The 14681-nt window shown below is 34.3% G+C and overlaps 1 protein-coding gene across 1 annotated transcript; it reads right to left on the bottom strand.

The window, feature by feature from the left end:
• Window positions 1-819: 819 nt before the first annotated feature.
• On the bottom strand, window positions 820-14478 carry LOC127181556 (uncharacterized). The gene is made up of 6 exons (XM_051136330.1): window positions 14333-14478; window positions 9133-9288; window positions 5808-6019; window positions 5378-5697; window positions 4415-4600; window positions 820-900 (listed from the first exon to the last, which is right to left on the bottom strand). The coding sequence occupies exons 1-6, from the start codon at window positions 14476-14478 to the stop codon at window positions 820-822; spliced, it is 1101 nt and encodes a 366-aa protein (XP_050992287.1).
• Window positions 14479-14681: the final 203 nt, after the last annotated feature.

The following is a 14681-nucleotide window of genomic DNA, read 5'->3' on the forward strand; positions in this document are numbered from 1 at the left end:
TAATATGTCAGTAAACTAGGGGGGTGTAAAAATAATTTAAATTGCAACTGTATATTTTGCTCTGTGAAATATCACCCTTTTCTTTACCGTTCACCGTTACAGAAAATACAGAATTCAGCAATATTGTCTTTAGTTTAACGAGATGAAGTAATAAAACAGTGAGTTTGAATGGAAAATCAGATGAGTGACACACATATCCTCTTTATTTTATGTGTTTATAAAACAAAGTAAAAAAAAAAAAGTACATCTGCTGCCTGATCTCCTTACTGGGACTTCAAGAGTTAAGAGATAGAAAGGTGGGTAACATCCTAATGATTCTTAACAAATAGATCATTACTTCTAGTCTATATATACTGCAATACAGTATCTTTTTTTTACTATACAACAAACAATTCTAATACAGTGATAATAAAAAAATCAGAGATTGTAGTGATCAGACTGAACAGACTTGCCAGAAGAGCTGAATGTCAAGGAAAGAAACTTTATTATACCATAAAGTACAAGTGCAACAGCATCCATCGCACTGAGTCCTCAACAGAAGGAGCACTGACACCTGACTATACCATAAACATTACAGTAGATACAGACCGCACCACGTGAGCACAACATCACAAAAATTCTCTTTTACTTAAGGACAAATTTTGTGAACAGTTTAGTCCACAAACTACACATTTTTATTGTCACACACTTCATTGTCACTGAAAAGTCACATAGTAGGCCTACATCCTGGATGGGCTGATATCTGCTGGAGGATGAAGTCCAGACATGCTCTCTTCACTGAAGGCTTCAGTTCTGATGAACATAGAGATTTCTCTTGACTCATCGGTACTGAGAAACCTCCTCTATGACCAGTCTCCTGTACAAACCAGCACTCCAGAACTGGACATCCAGAACTAGAAACTGCAAGATAAGACAGACTGTGAGAATTATGTCCACTGGTTACATAACTGTTGTCTTGATTAGAAGAATTAAGCAAAAACATAGGCTGACCAGCTAACCAGCTAAAATCCACCTTGGTCAAAAATGAGATAATGATAGTGAGTTAATGCTTTTGACACATAGTATATGTCCATCAAATACTTTTACTTCAAACTCGCTAAATCCCAGCCTCAGCTCAATTAGAAGTGCTGGTAATTACATAGAAACCTATTCATAGGAGCCTGATAAAAATGCTTATTTTAAAGAAAAATGTCAGATGGATTTAGAGGCTTTTGCATCTGAACTCTTCATGTATCGTTACACCCCTAATATATACACTACCGTTCAAAAGTTTGGGGTCAGTAAGACTTGTAATAGTCTTTAAAGAAGTCTGTTATGCTCATCAAGGCTGCATTTATTTGATTAAAAATATAGAAAAAAAACAGTAATATTGCTAAATGTTTTTACAATATAAAATAATGTTTTTTATTTTAACATACTTTAAAATAGAATTTATTCCTGTGATGAAAAGCTGAATTTTTATCAGCTGTTACTCCAGTCTTAAGTGTCACATGATCCTTCAGAAATCATTCTAATATGCGGATTTATTATTAGAATGATGAATGTTGGATAATATCAACAGTTGTGCTGCCAAATATTTTTTGGAACCTGTGTTTTTTTTTTCAGGATTCTTTCATGAATAACAAGTTTAAAAAGTAAATATAAATATTTTATAACAATGTAAATTATTTATTATTAACTTTTAATAAACTTTTAATTATTAACTTAATACATCCTTGGTGAATAAAAGTATTAATTTCTTAAAAAAAAAAAAAGAAACAATAAAAATGTACTGACCCCAAACTTTTGAACGGTAGTGTATATAAATCCACTAAGAGGCGTTTCAGGTGCACCATACTGTGACTATGATGCTTAAGAGCTCTGATCATGTGGTTTCTAGGAACAGAGTGCAGTTCAGGACAGGAAAAACATGTTTAGCCTGTGTAGTTTAATGTTTATTTTCATATTATTTTTTTCCAAAATATTTTTTCCAAGTGGTGAAATTTGTGCAAAGTCAAGGATTCAGAAGGATTTGTACAAAACTTTTACAAACAGTGCACATTAATAAGGGTATATGTCGAATGTCATCTGCCCTGCTGAAAAAAACAATAGACATCATCACAAAATTTGTAATGGTTTTACTGGTTGAGATAGGACCGGCATTGGTTTTAAAGGAAACTGTAATGGACCCCAGTCACTTGGTCTCTACTGGTAATTGGTAACCTTCTATTGGTGGCTGTTAAAACCAATAAATCCTAATGGAATATGTCCCAAAACACACTACAGAAAACCATGTTTTAATGGTTTTAATGGTTAAAAGTTGATGGTTTGTGATGTTTGTAATGATATTTGTAGTGGAAACCATTAGAATTTTCTGTGATGATTCTATTGTTTTTTGTTTTTGTTTTGCAGGGTGACCAAACCGGACAAAAGGTCTTATCGCTTCCGCTTGTCGGAGAACGTAATAGCCGTATTAAATAATGTCGAGATATATGGGGTTCCATTTGTGCCAAAAAAGAGGCGACTGCTTTGTGCTTTGTACTACACATTTGTCTTTGCCTACAGTTATTGCCTAATTATTCAGGTAAATCAGTATATGTTGACGTGCATGTTGTCTGTTGACGTCGTCTTAATCTGTCGTCCTGTCGTCTTTTTCTCTGTTTTTTTACTGTTGTCCTACCTGTCATTTTGTTCTGTCGTCTTGTTCTGTCGTCTTAATCTGTCATGCTTAATGTCGTCCTGTTCTGTCATCCTAACTGTCGTCTTGTTCTGTCGTCTTAATCTGTCATGCTTTCTGTCGTCCTGTTCTGTCATCCTAACTGTCGTTTTGTTCTGTCGTCTTAATCTGTCATGCTTACTGTCGTCCTGTTCTGTCATCCTAACTGTCGTTTTGTTCTGTCGTCTTAATCTGTCATGCTTACTGTCGTCCTGTTCTGTCATCCTAACTGTCGTCCTGTTCTGTCGTCTTATTCGGTCATGCTTACTGTCGTCCTGTTCTGTCATCCTAACTGTCGTCTTGTTCTGTCGTCTTAATCTGTCATGCTTTCTGTCGTCCTGTTCTGTCATCCTAACTGTCGTCTTGTTCTGTCGTCTTAATCTGTCATGCTTTCTGTCGTCCTGTTCTGTCATCCTAACTGTCGTCTTGTTCTGTCGTCTTAATCTGTCATGCTTTCTGTCGTCCTGTTCTGTCATCCTAACTGTCGTCTTGTTCTGTCGTCTTAATCTGTCATGCTTACTGTCGTCCTGTTCTGTCATCCTAACTGTCGTCCTGTTCTGTCGTCTTATTCGGTCATGCTTACAGTCGTCCTGTTCTGTCGTCTTATTCGGTCATGCTTACAGTCGTCCTGTTCTGTCGTCTTATTCGGTCATGCTTACTGTCGTCCTGTTCTGTCGTCTTATTCGGTCATCCTTACTGTCATTTTTTAATGTTGTCTTTTATGTAGTTTTGATCTGTTATCTTACTCTGTTGTGTTTACTATCGTTCATGTAAATTGTCAAACATGTACAGACGCAACGTAAAGTCTTATCCAGTAAGAATGATTACGAAAATGTAAGTTTAAAACATATTTCCATTTATGTTATAATATAAGAAGCTCTTATAATATAAATGTGTGTGTGTGTGTGTGTGCATTCATTGCCTTTAAAGTGGTCTCAGACGGTGAGGACCGGCCAAAATGTCCTCACTTTACAAGACTGTCCTTACTCCGATGGTCTAAAACTCAAACTGGCCCTCACAAAGATAGCTGTACAAGTACTTTCACACAAATACAGAACTCACACATTTAGCAGTTGAAATGATTTTGGACAATTTTAATACACATGCTGTTCTGGTTGCAATTCCTGCAACAACTCCATAACAAAACAAATAGGAAAAACAACATACAAAAAGAGTTTTAAAAAGTTGTATTGTAAGAATACGAGTTATAACATACTAGAATATATTTAAAATTTTATAAATGTGTTTTATATATGTATCTATGTACAACTGCATATGATTTTAAAGTGCTGTCTGAATTTGTTTTGTAAGATGAGCATTTCTGCTCCTGTTTGTCCAAATAGTTTAATTGTCATCAAACAAAAGTATGGTTCACATCTCTGTTAGATAAGGTTTGATTTCATATGGGTCTTACCAAATACCAGAGCAAAATATATAGGAAAATAAAGGTTGTACATTTCTTGGAGACATGAATTTGACCATCATGAAATGAAGTACTGACTAGTAATCTAATAGTGAACTTAGCATTGCTAAGAAAAATTCACCCTTATATCTGGTATGTGTGTGTGTGTGTGTGTGTGTGTGTGTGTGTGTACACACGTCTCTGCATGTGCCCAGAGGCCACACAACAACACAAACAAATACTAGTAATCTAATAGTCAACTAATTTACACACTTAAATGCATTTTAAAAATTATAATCAAATTGCTCCCTTGAAACCCTTAGTGCCTCTAAGAAAATGTCAATTCCAAAGCAAGTGCTATTGCCAAGTGGATCCACTCTTTCTTGAAGAAACTGGAAAACTGCACTGTGCAGATTTTCAGGTGGCGGGGGAACTTCAATAATGTCATCACCATCCACTGGTACTGGTCCCTCCCAGTCAATGCTGTGCTCCTCCAAATATGTCTAGAAGGGGGCAGGGGGAAAATATATTTAGAGTGTATATATACACAGTACCGGTCAAAAGGTTTTAAAACAGTGAGATCCTTAATGTTTTTTAAAGGGCCATTAAACCACAGAACACTTTTTTTTAGATGCTAACATATGTACAGGTAGCATGTTACTGAAAACATCAAAAACACTCATACAGTTTATCAATACGTGAAAGTTTGTTATTCTTCCATTTATCAGAGCAATTTCGTACTTCCGGTTTGAAACGCAAAGTAGAAGCAACATTATGCAATTATGAAACAAGTAACACCATTTCAGCACTGATTGTTTCTGACATTTTGCACTTTGAACCCTTACTAACAATAATGGAGTACAGCAGATGGCGCTGCAAGCTCATTCAGCAACGTCAAAAACAGTAATAAACGAAAACGAAAAAACTGCACTTTACTACTTTTAATGTCGGCAAACATCCTGTATAAACATCTTGTATAAATTCGTATTAATATAGAAAATTAACACAATAAATATTCTTTATTTAGTGAACTCAAATGAAATATGTTCACAGTCATAATAGACCTATATAGATTACCCAACATTACTAATACAGCTCAAATATTACTTTTTGAACTTCAATGGTTTAAGGCAATCTGTGTTTGCAAATAAAACATACTGCTAGAAGTTTCATGTATTTTACTGGTCTACTGTTATAGAATTGTAATTTACCTGTTGACTATTACCATACATGTAATCTTACTGTATATATGACATTTGAAGGTAACGTAATTTACAGACCTGCTCAAACAGTGGGTCACAAATTTGATTGCTGTTCTGTAACTGCCCTTCTATCCACAACTGCTGTGGTGACCTCCCATGCTCGGTGGAAATTGGATGCCGATCCCATGCTTGCTTGAAGAGCTGAAGATGCATGTTGATTCTTGGAAGCATTACATAATGAAGACAAATGATATCAAGTTCATTGTCAGGATTGAGACCACCTGCACTGGAGAGATGTTGAAGTGCAGAGTGATAGTTGACTGTCACTGCGCACCAAACATCTCTCCAAAGTCTTTCAATGCGTTGGTTATGTACGCTGCGTCCAGTAATGAAACTTTCTAAACAAGAGAAAACAAAGCAATTATGAAATAGGATTGTCTTTTAACATGATTTCATATACATTGTGCATTGTAAGAAAAAAATAAACGTTACATTGTCCAAGAAATACCTGTTCCTCTATCTGGATGTTCAAGCATAAAGCGTGCCACCTCAACATTCTCTCCACCTTTATCACTACGAACTCTTTTAGGTACCCCAAAAAGCTGCACAGCACCAACAAATGAAGACAGAACAGTCGAGGCTCTATTGTTGTCACTTGCATGCAGGTACATGATTTTTCTACTGTACCCATCTATTCCCCCATGGATCACAACTCTCCATCTACAAAAAAAAAGAAAAAAAAAAAAAAAGACATGATGAGTAAGTTTAGAAGCTATTTTATGTTATGAAATATAAAATAAAAACACTTTAATATTCAATTAGATTAAAATTCGGTCATCACTAATATAACATTAACATTGTTATAAATCGACAAGGCAACACAAATAAGGATAATTTAATAGAATCTAAAAGATTTCTGTCTATTCACTGAAAGTCTATATTTATCTAAAACTTGGAGGCTTATTTTATTTTTTGATTTTATTGATATGTAAGCACTGATTCCTGCAAAACAGTTAAAGGGGTCATCGGATGCCTATTTTTCACAAGTTCATATGATTCTTTAGGGTCTTAATGAAAAGTCTGTAATATACTTTGATTAAAAATTTTCAATAGTAGTGTAAGAAAAACCCACCCTTTTACCTTGTCAAAATCAGCTCTGCAAAATATCAACTCATTTTAGGCATGGGCCCTTTAAACACAAATGAGCTCTGCTCACCCCGCTCCTCTCTGCTGAGGGTTTAGGAGCTGTAATATTTACTTAAGCCGCATTTAGCCACGTTTATCGGCGAAACTTGCCAACAAGCACATTATTAAGAAAGGCCATTTTCAAAGATGCATAAAAAACCCTTATAACTCATTTCTGCTGTGGGTGAAGCTGCATTACGAATGATTCACACAAACATAGATGCGTATGTAGATAGGCGCTTTCCTTTTAAAAACGAAAGTAACGTTTTCCTCTTTCCTCTGGTCTCTTCAGCGGCTCAGATGTTGGGAGTAAATGACTACTGCTATCATGATTACATCCAGCAACAGAACACCTCAATCACTCAATTACAGTCTTCCTATGCACCTGAGTCACACAATGGCGATTGTATTCGGACTGTTACAGCTCGGTGAGGGCGGGTCTAAGGTAAGATGCTCATGTCAATCAACTGTGTTTCGTCACAACGACAAGAAGCTGAGAATGATCTGATTTTAAAAAGGGGATATTACTTTTAAAGATTAAAAAAATACCACTGGGTGGTTTTTAATCATTGTAGGGTGGTTGTGTACACAAACTGACAACACACATTAATGTTCAAACAACATGGAAAAGTTAGTTTAGCATCCGATGACCCCTTTTAAGTTCCAGACCTTGATTGTGATTACTCAATAGCTGTTTTATTCATGATAAAACAGGGCTTTGACCGCTTCACCCAACGGTTCCGTTTCACTCAACTCCAAACCCTTAGCAACAACCATAAAAAAGTAAACCATTTGTTGTTATTGATATTGTTCATTAAAGCTTCTAGATATTGCCCATTCCTTCAGGTCATTTAAATTTAAATTTAAAATATATATATATATATATATATATATATATATATATATATATATATATATATATCATACCACCTACTAGGGCTCTGCAATATATCGAAATTCTCAAAATATCGCAAATCTACATATATTGCAATATGCATAATCGCTACAGTTTGCAATATTTGGCGCCATTAACAAAACACAAAAAGAGAAAAATCACTCACTGCTCTTGCCTTAATAACCTTTGTAGCTTAAATAAAAATTTGTGAATTCAGAGAGTGAAGCAGTTTTATTTTTTATTTTTACACTGATGTTAAAATTGCATTTTTATGTAATGCTAGAGTAAAACACTACTGTTCACTTTCAGAAGTTGTTGTAGGGGTCCTTTTTTCTCACAAAAACTAAAACATGTATACTAGTTATATCTGAATCAGAATGAGCTTTATTCGCCAAGTGTGTGTAAACAAGGAATTTGTTGTGGTTTTACAGGAGCTTTTGATACATACATATAGCTATATTTATATATGATACAAGTTCACAGAACTGATTCATTAACAGCTGCGCAAAACTGTTTAATGAGCATGTGGCACTTCATATCATATCGCGTATTGAATATTGCATTATTTAATGAGTTATCACATATTGCATTTTTCTTCAATATCGCACAGCCCTACCACCGACAGCTCTAGTCAAAGTAAATAACTAGACTAAACCGAGGTTCCCCCCCGAGCATACCAGTTGTATGCTCGTTTCAGTGGTGGGTTGTGGGATTGAATGAGTGCACCTGAGAATGTCCACTATGATTTTGGACACCACTACAAATGGCTGTCCTCTCAAAAAGTGCCCTATTTAAGGGTATGGGGAAGCTAAAGCATGTTAGTTGCATCTTGTTCTGTGCCCTTTCAGTGTAAAAGTGATAAGAAGTCTTTAGTAAATATAGTAATATTATTAAAATTACAGTAATGTATACGAGGGAATAGACATAGATAAGCAGCTATATTTCTTTGAGGAAATATAACATTATGTACAAAAATAATAATAATAATAATAATAATAATAATAATAATAATAATAATAATGTGACACTACACAAGAACAGTTCCTATTCTGTTTTTACTTAATGTGATGACGAATAGGCTTTTTAGAAATTGATTGGTGCAAATTTTTGGCTTTAATATTTGTATTGTGTGGCAACCATTTTATAAAAGTAATAGGGTACTTGAGGCTAGCACTGTGAATAAGTCATGGCTGAAGTTGTTGCTGGCAAAACGCAAATCAACGCCCTTCAGCAATGACTTAATAATGATACAGCACAGCCTTGAGTAGGCTACCTTATTGCTTACTTTACAAATCTTTACTTGTGTTAGGAAGATGAACTTAACTCATATGACAAAGGTAACTGATGACAGCATTTTCATATTTGGGTAAGTAACTTAACTTCAACTTTCAACCAGTATACTCTTTAAGATGGGGATACAAAATAAATTTAACATGTTTTCCATTAATTTAATTTCATTCAGTTATTCACTGGCATATGTATAAAGAATAAGTAGTGTTAGTACCAGCGAAGGTGTTTTGCTTGTACATAACAAATGTCCTTTTTTTTTTTTTCTGGATATGTACAGTATTTCATACAAAGACTGAAAATGACATTTTATATCCCATCATTATCTAGTAATAAATGTGAAGCAGAATATTATTAAGTAATTGTAGTTGTGGTGTGTAAAATAAAATTTACAGCATAACTGTCTATTTCAATAGTCTCACTGACTTTAGATGACAAATGACAAATAAATGATAGAAAAACCTACCGAATCAACTTATGGTTTCCGTCAATATGCCATAAAGCCATGGGTGCTGGAACAGAGTATACTCTTCTCTGAATAATGTTGATTCCAAGTCCACGACATACAGTGCCCACAGGATCTACAGTCCGTAGTGTTTCCATTACTCGGCACCTCTGCACCCTAGGAATATTATACAATTTAGTGCTGTCAACGCATGACTTGATCATTCTTTAAATAAAATCCCAAGTCCTCTTAGTGTAAAACACGGACAAATTAACACATTTTTATTATTTAAATGGATTTGTCAATTCAAGGGATGGTACTTTTGTCAAAAGCCTAAGCAGGGCTCTACAGTGTGACCATTTCAGTTGCATCTGCGACTGAAAACTATTGCATTCGACTATGATAAAATACTTAGGAGCACCATGTGCGACTGACCCGATCAGCACATTTGTTTCCGCAGAGGGGAGATTCAAAGGTTTCTACATGCTTTTGTGATGTTGAGTAATGTATCACAAACATATTTGATGAATCCTTTCATAAACAAGGTGTAGAGAGAGTGTAAATAAGAGATTGATTGTGCAGTATAGAAAGCTGCGTTGATTGTGGAACTGTGTAAGATCACGATGAACTAAGATGAGTGACAGCTTTTAATGATTTTTGAGGGAGTTTGTAAATAAGATATATTTTAGGGGGAAAAAAATTACAAAGTAAAGAAATAAAAATAATCTATCTAACTACAATCAACAGCACAATTAAATACAATAGAGTAAAGATACAAATAAAATAAACAGTGATTTTGGAAATTAATAGGGGGGGGTTTTCAAACACCGAATGCGGTTAGCTACGTAACTGTTGCTTTAGTAAAGCCCCTTTCACACTGCGCGTTGACTCCGGAAAATTTCTGGAAGGAGTGCGGTGTGAACAAAAGCCAGAACCAACTACCATAAAGGCGGTGTTGTAGTGATGATGCACGTTATCGTGTGACTCTTCACGACAAAAAAAATGTGCGCACACTGGAATGAAGCGGCAATCAGGGAGCTCCTCACTATCAGCGCTGAAGCGCAGATTGTTGGCCAGTTTAGTTTAAGTTTAGTGAAGCATAAGTGTTGCATTACACCTCACATCCAAATGTCACCTGTGTGAAAAGCACACACAGATTTCGGAATCACTGTGAATGAACTAAATCAAACAATTCTGGAACAAATCATGGGACACATTATCCGTGTATTTTCCGGAATGGCTGTGTGAAAGTGACTAAAGTTGACATGCCACTGGTCTCTTATATTAATGTTGTTCTGAAGCCTGTGCAATCATGTGGTTTCCTGACATCCATAGACTGAACAGTATTTCCTCGATTTGTTTCCATGTGGTTGCTCAGCAATGGCATGGACGCGATGTTGTCTGGGGGTTTTGCAAAGGGAGGGTGGGACGGTGATTGGTGGTGACTGAAGGCGGTGACTGAGTAGATCGGACATCACATTTTTACGGAAGTCACAGCAGCTCGTGAAAAGGCACAGCTACTTTATGAAGGTTGTGTGCACTTTACTGTGGATTGACCGTTTCGAAACTTATATGGTATTTACATAGCCCCTAGACCTCAGTTATCATGGAAAAAGCCAGGAAATTTCAGTTTTGACAATATGGGACCTTTAAGTGACTTACATTGTCTGACTTTAACACTATTTCCTGATTTAGCTTAATTTTCGTTGTCAAAAATAGTTTGAAACACAACTGAGCCGCTGTGCATCTCCATTCAAACACAGTAGTGTTTCGTTTATGAATGAACATACGTTTTTAAAGTAATCTAGTGAGTCAATGTTTCAATTTCCCATTCATAAAGACAGTCACTTGTTTATTCCTGAATGAATCAGCCATTCAAACAAATCAAATGAATGAATGATTCAGTAATTAAATCAGTGACTTGCCGCTTTCTACTGGTAGTTTTACTTTCCTTTTTAAAGTGTCTTTTCAGTTATTTTAATCATGCAATATTTCTACATTCAAAATTGTATATTTAAAACATTAATCTCAACATGAATTTATTCATTTAATTGCACACATGCCACCTCTGAGTCTTATTAAACATATGAAAATACACCTACAAGCCACTTTTGTGTTATTCTGTGCCACCTCTGTAGTACAAATTAATTTGGTTAATGACTTCATTTGATTGGTAACTTATTCTTATTCTACTTGTTCTTTTCTGTTGTTTTAATTAGAAATATTAAAATATATATACATTTTTAATTTAACATAAACGATAAAATACTTTAATTTGCTTCAAAAAGTCAAATATCACCTTGCAATGGGAAGGCAAATTTCTGATCAGATTTTTTGATTGATTAAAAGGTGCTCCTAAAATATAAAAGTAAGCATAGAGCCCTACTAGGGAACCTCCAGATCACTCTGTGTTCTTATTATGGATATCACATAAATAATTTCCTATTTTATTTGGCAAAACAGGCTTCAGTACCCAAAAAATTAAATACGTTTCATATGTGATTAGAGGTACTGCATGTTTTAAGCACTTAAAATTAAGCACTTGTAAAATAAACTGGAGAAATTTTTGGAATTACTTGATCAGCACCATGTTCAAGCAACCTCTCAATTTTATTTAAGTTTAATTATTCAGCAGGAAAATACAGTTGTGCTCATAAGTTTGCATACCCCTTGCAGAATCTGCAAAACGTTTATAATTTTAACAAAATAAGAGGGATCATAAAAATTGCATGCTATTTTTTTTTTATTTAGTACTGACCTGAATAAGCTATTTCACATAACATACGTTTATATATACACTGCACAAAACAAAATAATAACTTAATTTATAAAAAATTACTTAATTCAAAAGTTTACATACCCTTCGATCTTAAAACTGTCTCTCGTTTCCTGGATGATCTACGACTGTAGTTTTGTGATAGTTTTTCATGAGTCTTTTGTTTGTCCTGAGCAGTTGCATCTGCCTACTGTTCTTCAGACAAATCCTCCAGTTCCAGGTTCCACCAGTTGCTACAGGATTTTTAAGCTCAAATTTAAGACCTTTTTAAGACCTGCACAAATAAAATTAATACCATATGAGTGGGGTAGGGCAATGTGTATGGTTACATATTGAACTGTAAAATGACTAAGCTACTGTAAAAACTGACTTACAGTTCAGATACAATTTTTCACAAAAACAAAGTTTTGGTCTGAAAAAAACCCCAGCCCCAATACCATGTTCCTGCAATACCGGAGGCTGCAGTTCTCCGGTATTCATTCAGACCACATTCATAGGACCCTGTTTTTTGGGACAGTGCCTTCCAGCAATTCTATTCCAACAGAGGAGACCTGATTTAAACATCAAACAAACATAAAAAATTAATAGTATCCATGGATCTAGTCTTTGCATATCTTTCCATCTTATTTTTAATGTAAAAGCTGGCATGAACTTGTTCAAGTGGGGTGTCAACAATCTCAATTTAGCCTATTAGCTGTGCAAAACAGCTCATTGTGGTGCTGGATGTCATAAATTAGTATTTGTATTCAAATTATTTCACATTTATTAAAGTACTAATAAACACAATTTATAACGCAACTGTTTTACCAATTACTGCACTTTGTTAAGTGGGACATACACTACCGTTCAAAAGTTTGGGGTCAGTACATTTTTATTGTTTCTTTTTTTTTTTTTTTTTTTTTAAGGAAATTAATACTTTTATTCACCAAGGAGGTATTAAGTTAATAATTAAAAAAGTTTATTAAAAGTTAATAATAAATAATTTACATTGTTATAAAATATTTATATTTTGAATAAACACTGTACTTTTTAAACTTGTTATTCATGAAAGAATCCAAAAAAAAAAAAAAAAAAATTACAGGTTCCAAAAAATATTTAGCAGCACAACTGTTGATATTATCCAACATTGATCATTCTAATAATAAATCCGCATATTAGAATGATTTCTGAAGGATCATGTGACACTTAAGACTGGAGTAACAGCTGATGAAAATTCAGCTTTTCATCACAGGAATAAATTCTATTTTAAAGAATGTTAAAATAAAAAACATTTTATATTGCATTTTATATATTTTTTCTATATTTTAATCAAATAAATGCAGCCTTGATGAGCATAAGAGACTACTTTAAAGACTATTACAAGTCTTACTGACCCCAAACTTTTGAACAGTAGTGTGCATCTGATGTGAAGCGTTGCACTGCGGCTAAAGAACTGAAGTCTCACACAAACACAAGTCTTTTACAAGGAAATTTAAAAACAAAATATAAATGGAATATATTTAAATCAATTAGGTTAAATATTTCAAGGGGGTTACCCCAGGGTAAGTTTAGAATTAGGAGTTGGTTAGGACAATAATTAAGTTAATTCAAACAACTACATATTTACTTAAAAATAATAATATACAGAATTGAATAGCAAGTGCTATAAATAGTATGAGCTGTTAATACATGCATCCAAACAACAAATAAATGAATTAATTACAATAATAATAATAATAATAATAATAATAATAATAATAATAACAATAACAATAATATAGCTGCAAGCAGAGATGGTGGGCCCTCGCCATCAGCACAATCGCCAAGCATCATGAAAACTGTGCCCAGCGGGCACATGCATTCACAGTAACCCTCTGGCAGTTTGGATTTAAAGGTTACAGCAATGAAAAGGTTACACTTTAAGATCAACACACAGATACACACACACACACACACACGTTTTGAACGGATAACATCAAAGTTTGTCTTGAAATTGTTAATCATAATTTCATATTCAATAAATAACACTATGCAAATAAACGTCTAACAATGAAGATAATTTTCTCTCATGCTATTTATTTATTATTAAATTTTTTTTTCTTAATTTTTGGCTGTCACAGTATAGGACAAATTCATCATCCAGTTCAGTAAAATCGTAACAAAAAAAGAAAAACAGAACAAAAACAAAAACAAAACAAAACAAAGAAAGATTTGACCAAGTTAGTAACCCTTTATAGATCTTTTTGTCTTGTGGAGCATATATAAACATATGTTGAGTTAAATAGTTTATTCAGGACAGTAATAAATAAAAAAATAACTATTTTAAAATAAATATTTTGTTAAAAGTATTACCCATTTAGCATATTCTGCAAGGGGTATGTAAACTTATGAGCACAATTGTATATGTATACTGTATGTACGACTAGTGCTTGAATCGCAATCATGTGTACATTGCATGAGACTCACCTTAGTCCAACACTGTTGAGGTATCCAGTGACTCGCTTTATTCCAGAATCAGGACATTCTGTGATGAAGTCACATACAACTTGTCTGAGTTCCTCATCTGTAATGTCTGTGTAGTACATTCGTACTGACAATCCATACTCAGACATTCTTCTTCTTATTGTTCTATAACTGACACAAAATAAGCGTGAAATTTCCTTCACTGTAAAATTGAATTCCAAAAGGTATTTCAACTGCTCTGGGGAAATGTCCCAGTATGGGCGTCCTCTGTCTCCAGTCCTTATCCTGGCAGGCCTAAATCCAAGAATTGGCTGAGTTTGGGCTTGCAACAAGTACAATATTCTTTGCATGC

Source organism: Labeo rohita, chromosome 19 (genome assembly GCF_022985175.1).
Source record: "Labeo rohita strain BAU-BD-2019 chromosome 19, IGBB_LRoh.1.0, whole genome shotgun sequence".
NCBI classification, from domain to species: Eukaryota; Metazoa; Chordata; class Actinopteri; order Cypriniformes; family Cyprinidae; genus Labeo; species Labeo rohita.

Coding starts and splice junctions, on each gene's coding strand:
- LOC127181556 (XM_051136330.1), bottom strand. CDS start 14,478: ATGTCTGAGTATGGATTGTCAGTACGAATGTACTACACAGACATTACA. Junction 4,601..5,377: donor GTGACCCACTGTTTGAGCAG/GTCTGTAAATTA, acceptor GCCCCCTTCTAG/ACATATTTGGAGGAGCACAG. Junction 901..4,414: donor TTTTCTTAGAGGCACTAAGG/GTTTCAAGGGAG, acceptor CTTATCTTGCAG/TTTCTAGTTCTGGATGTCCA.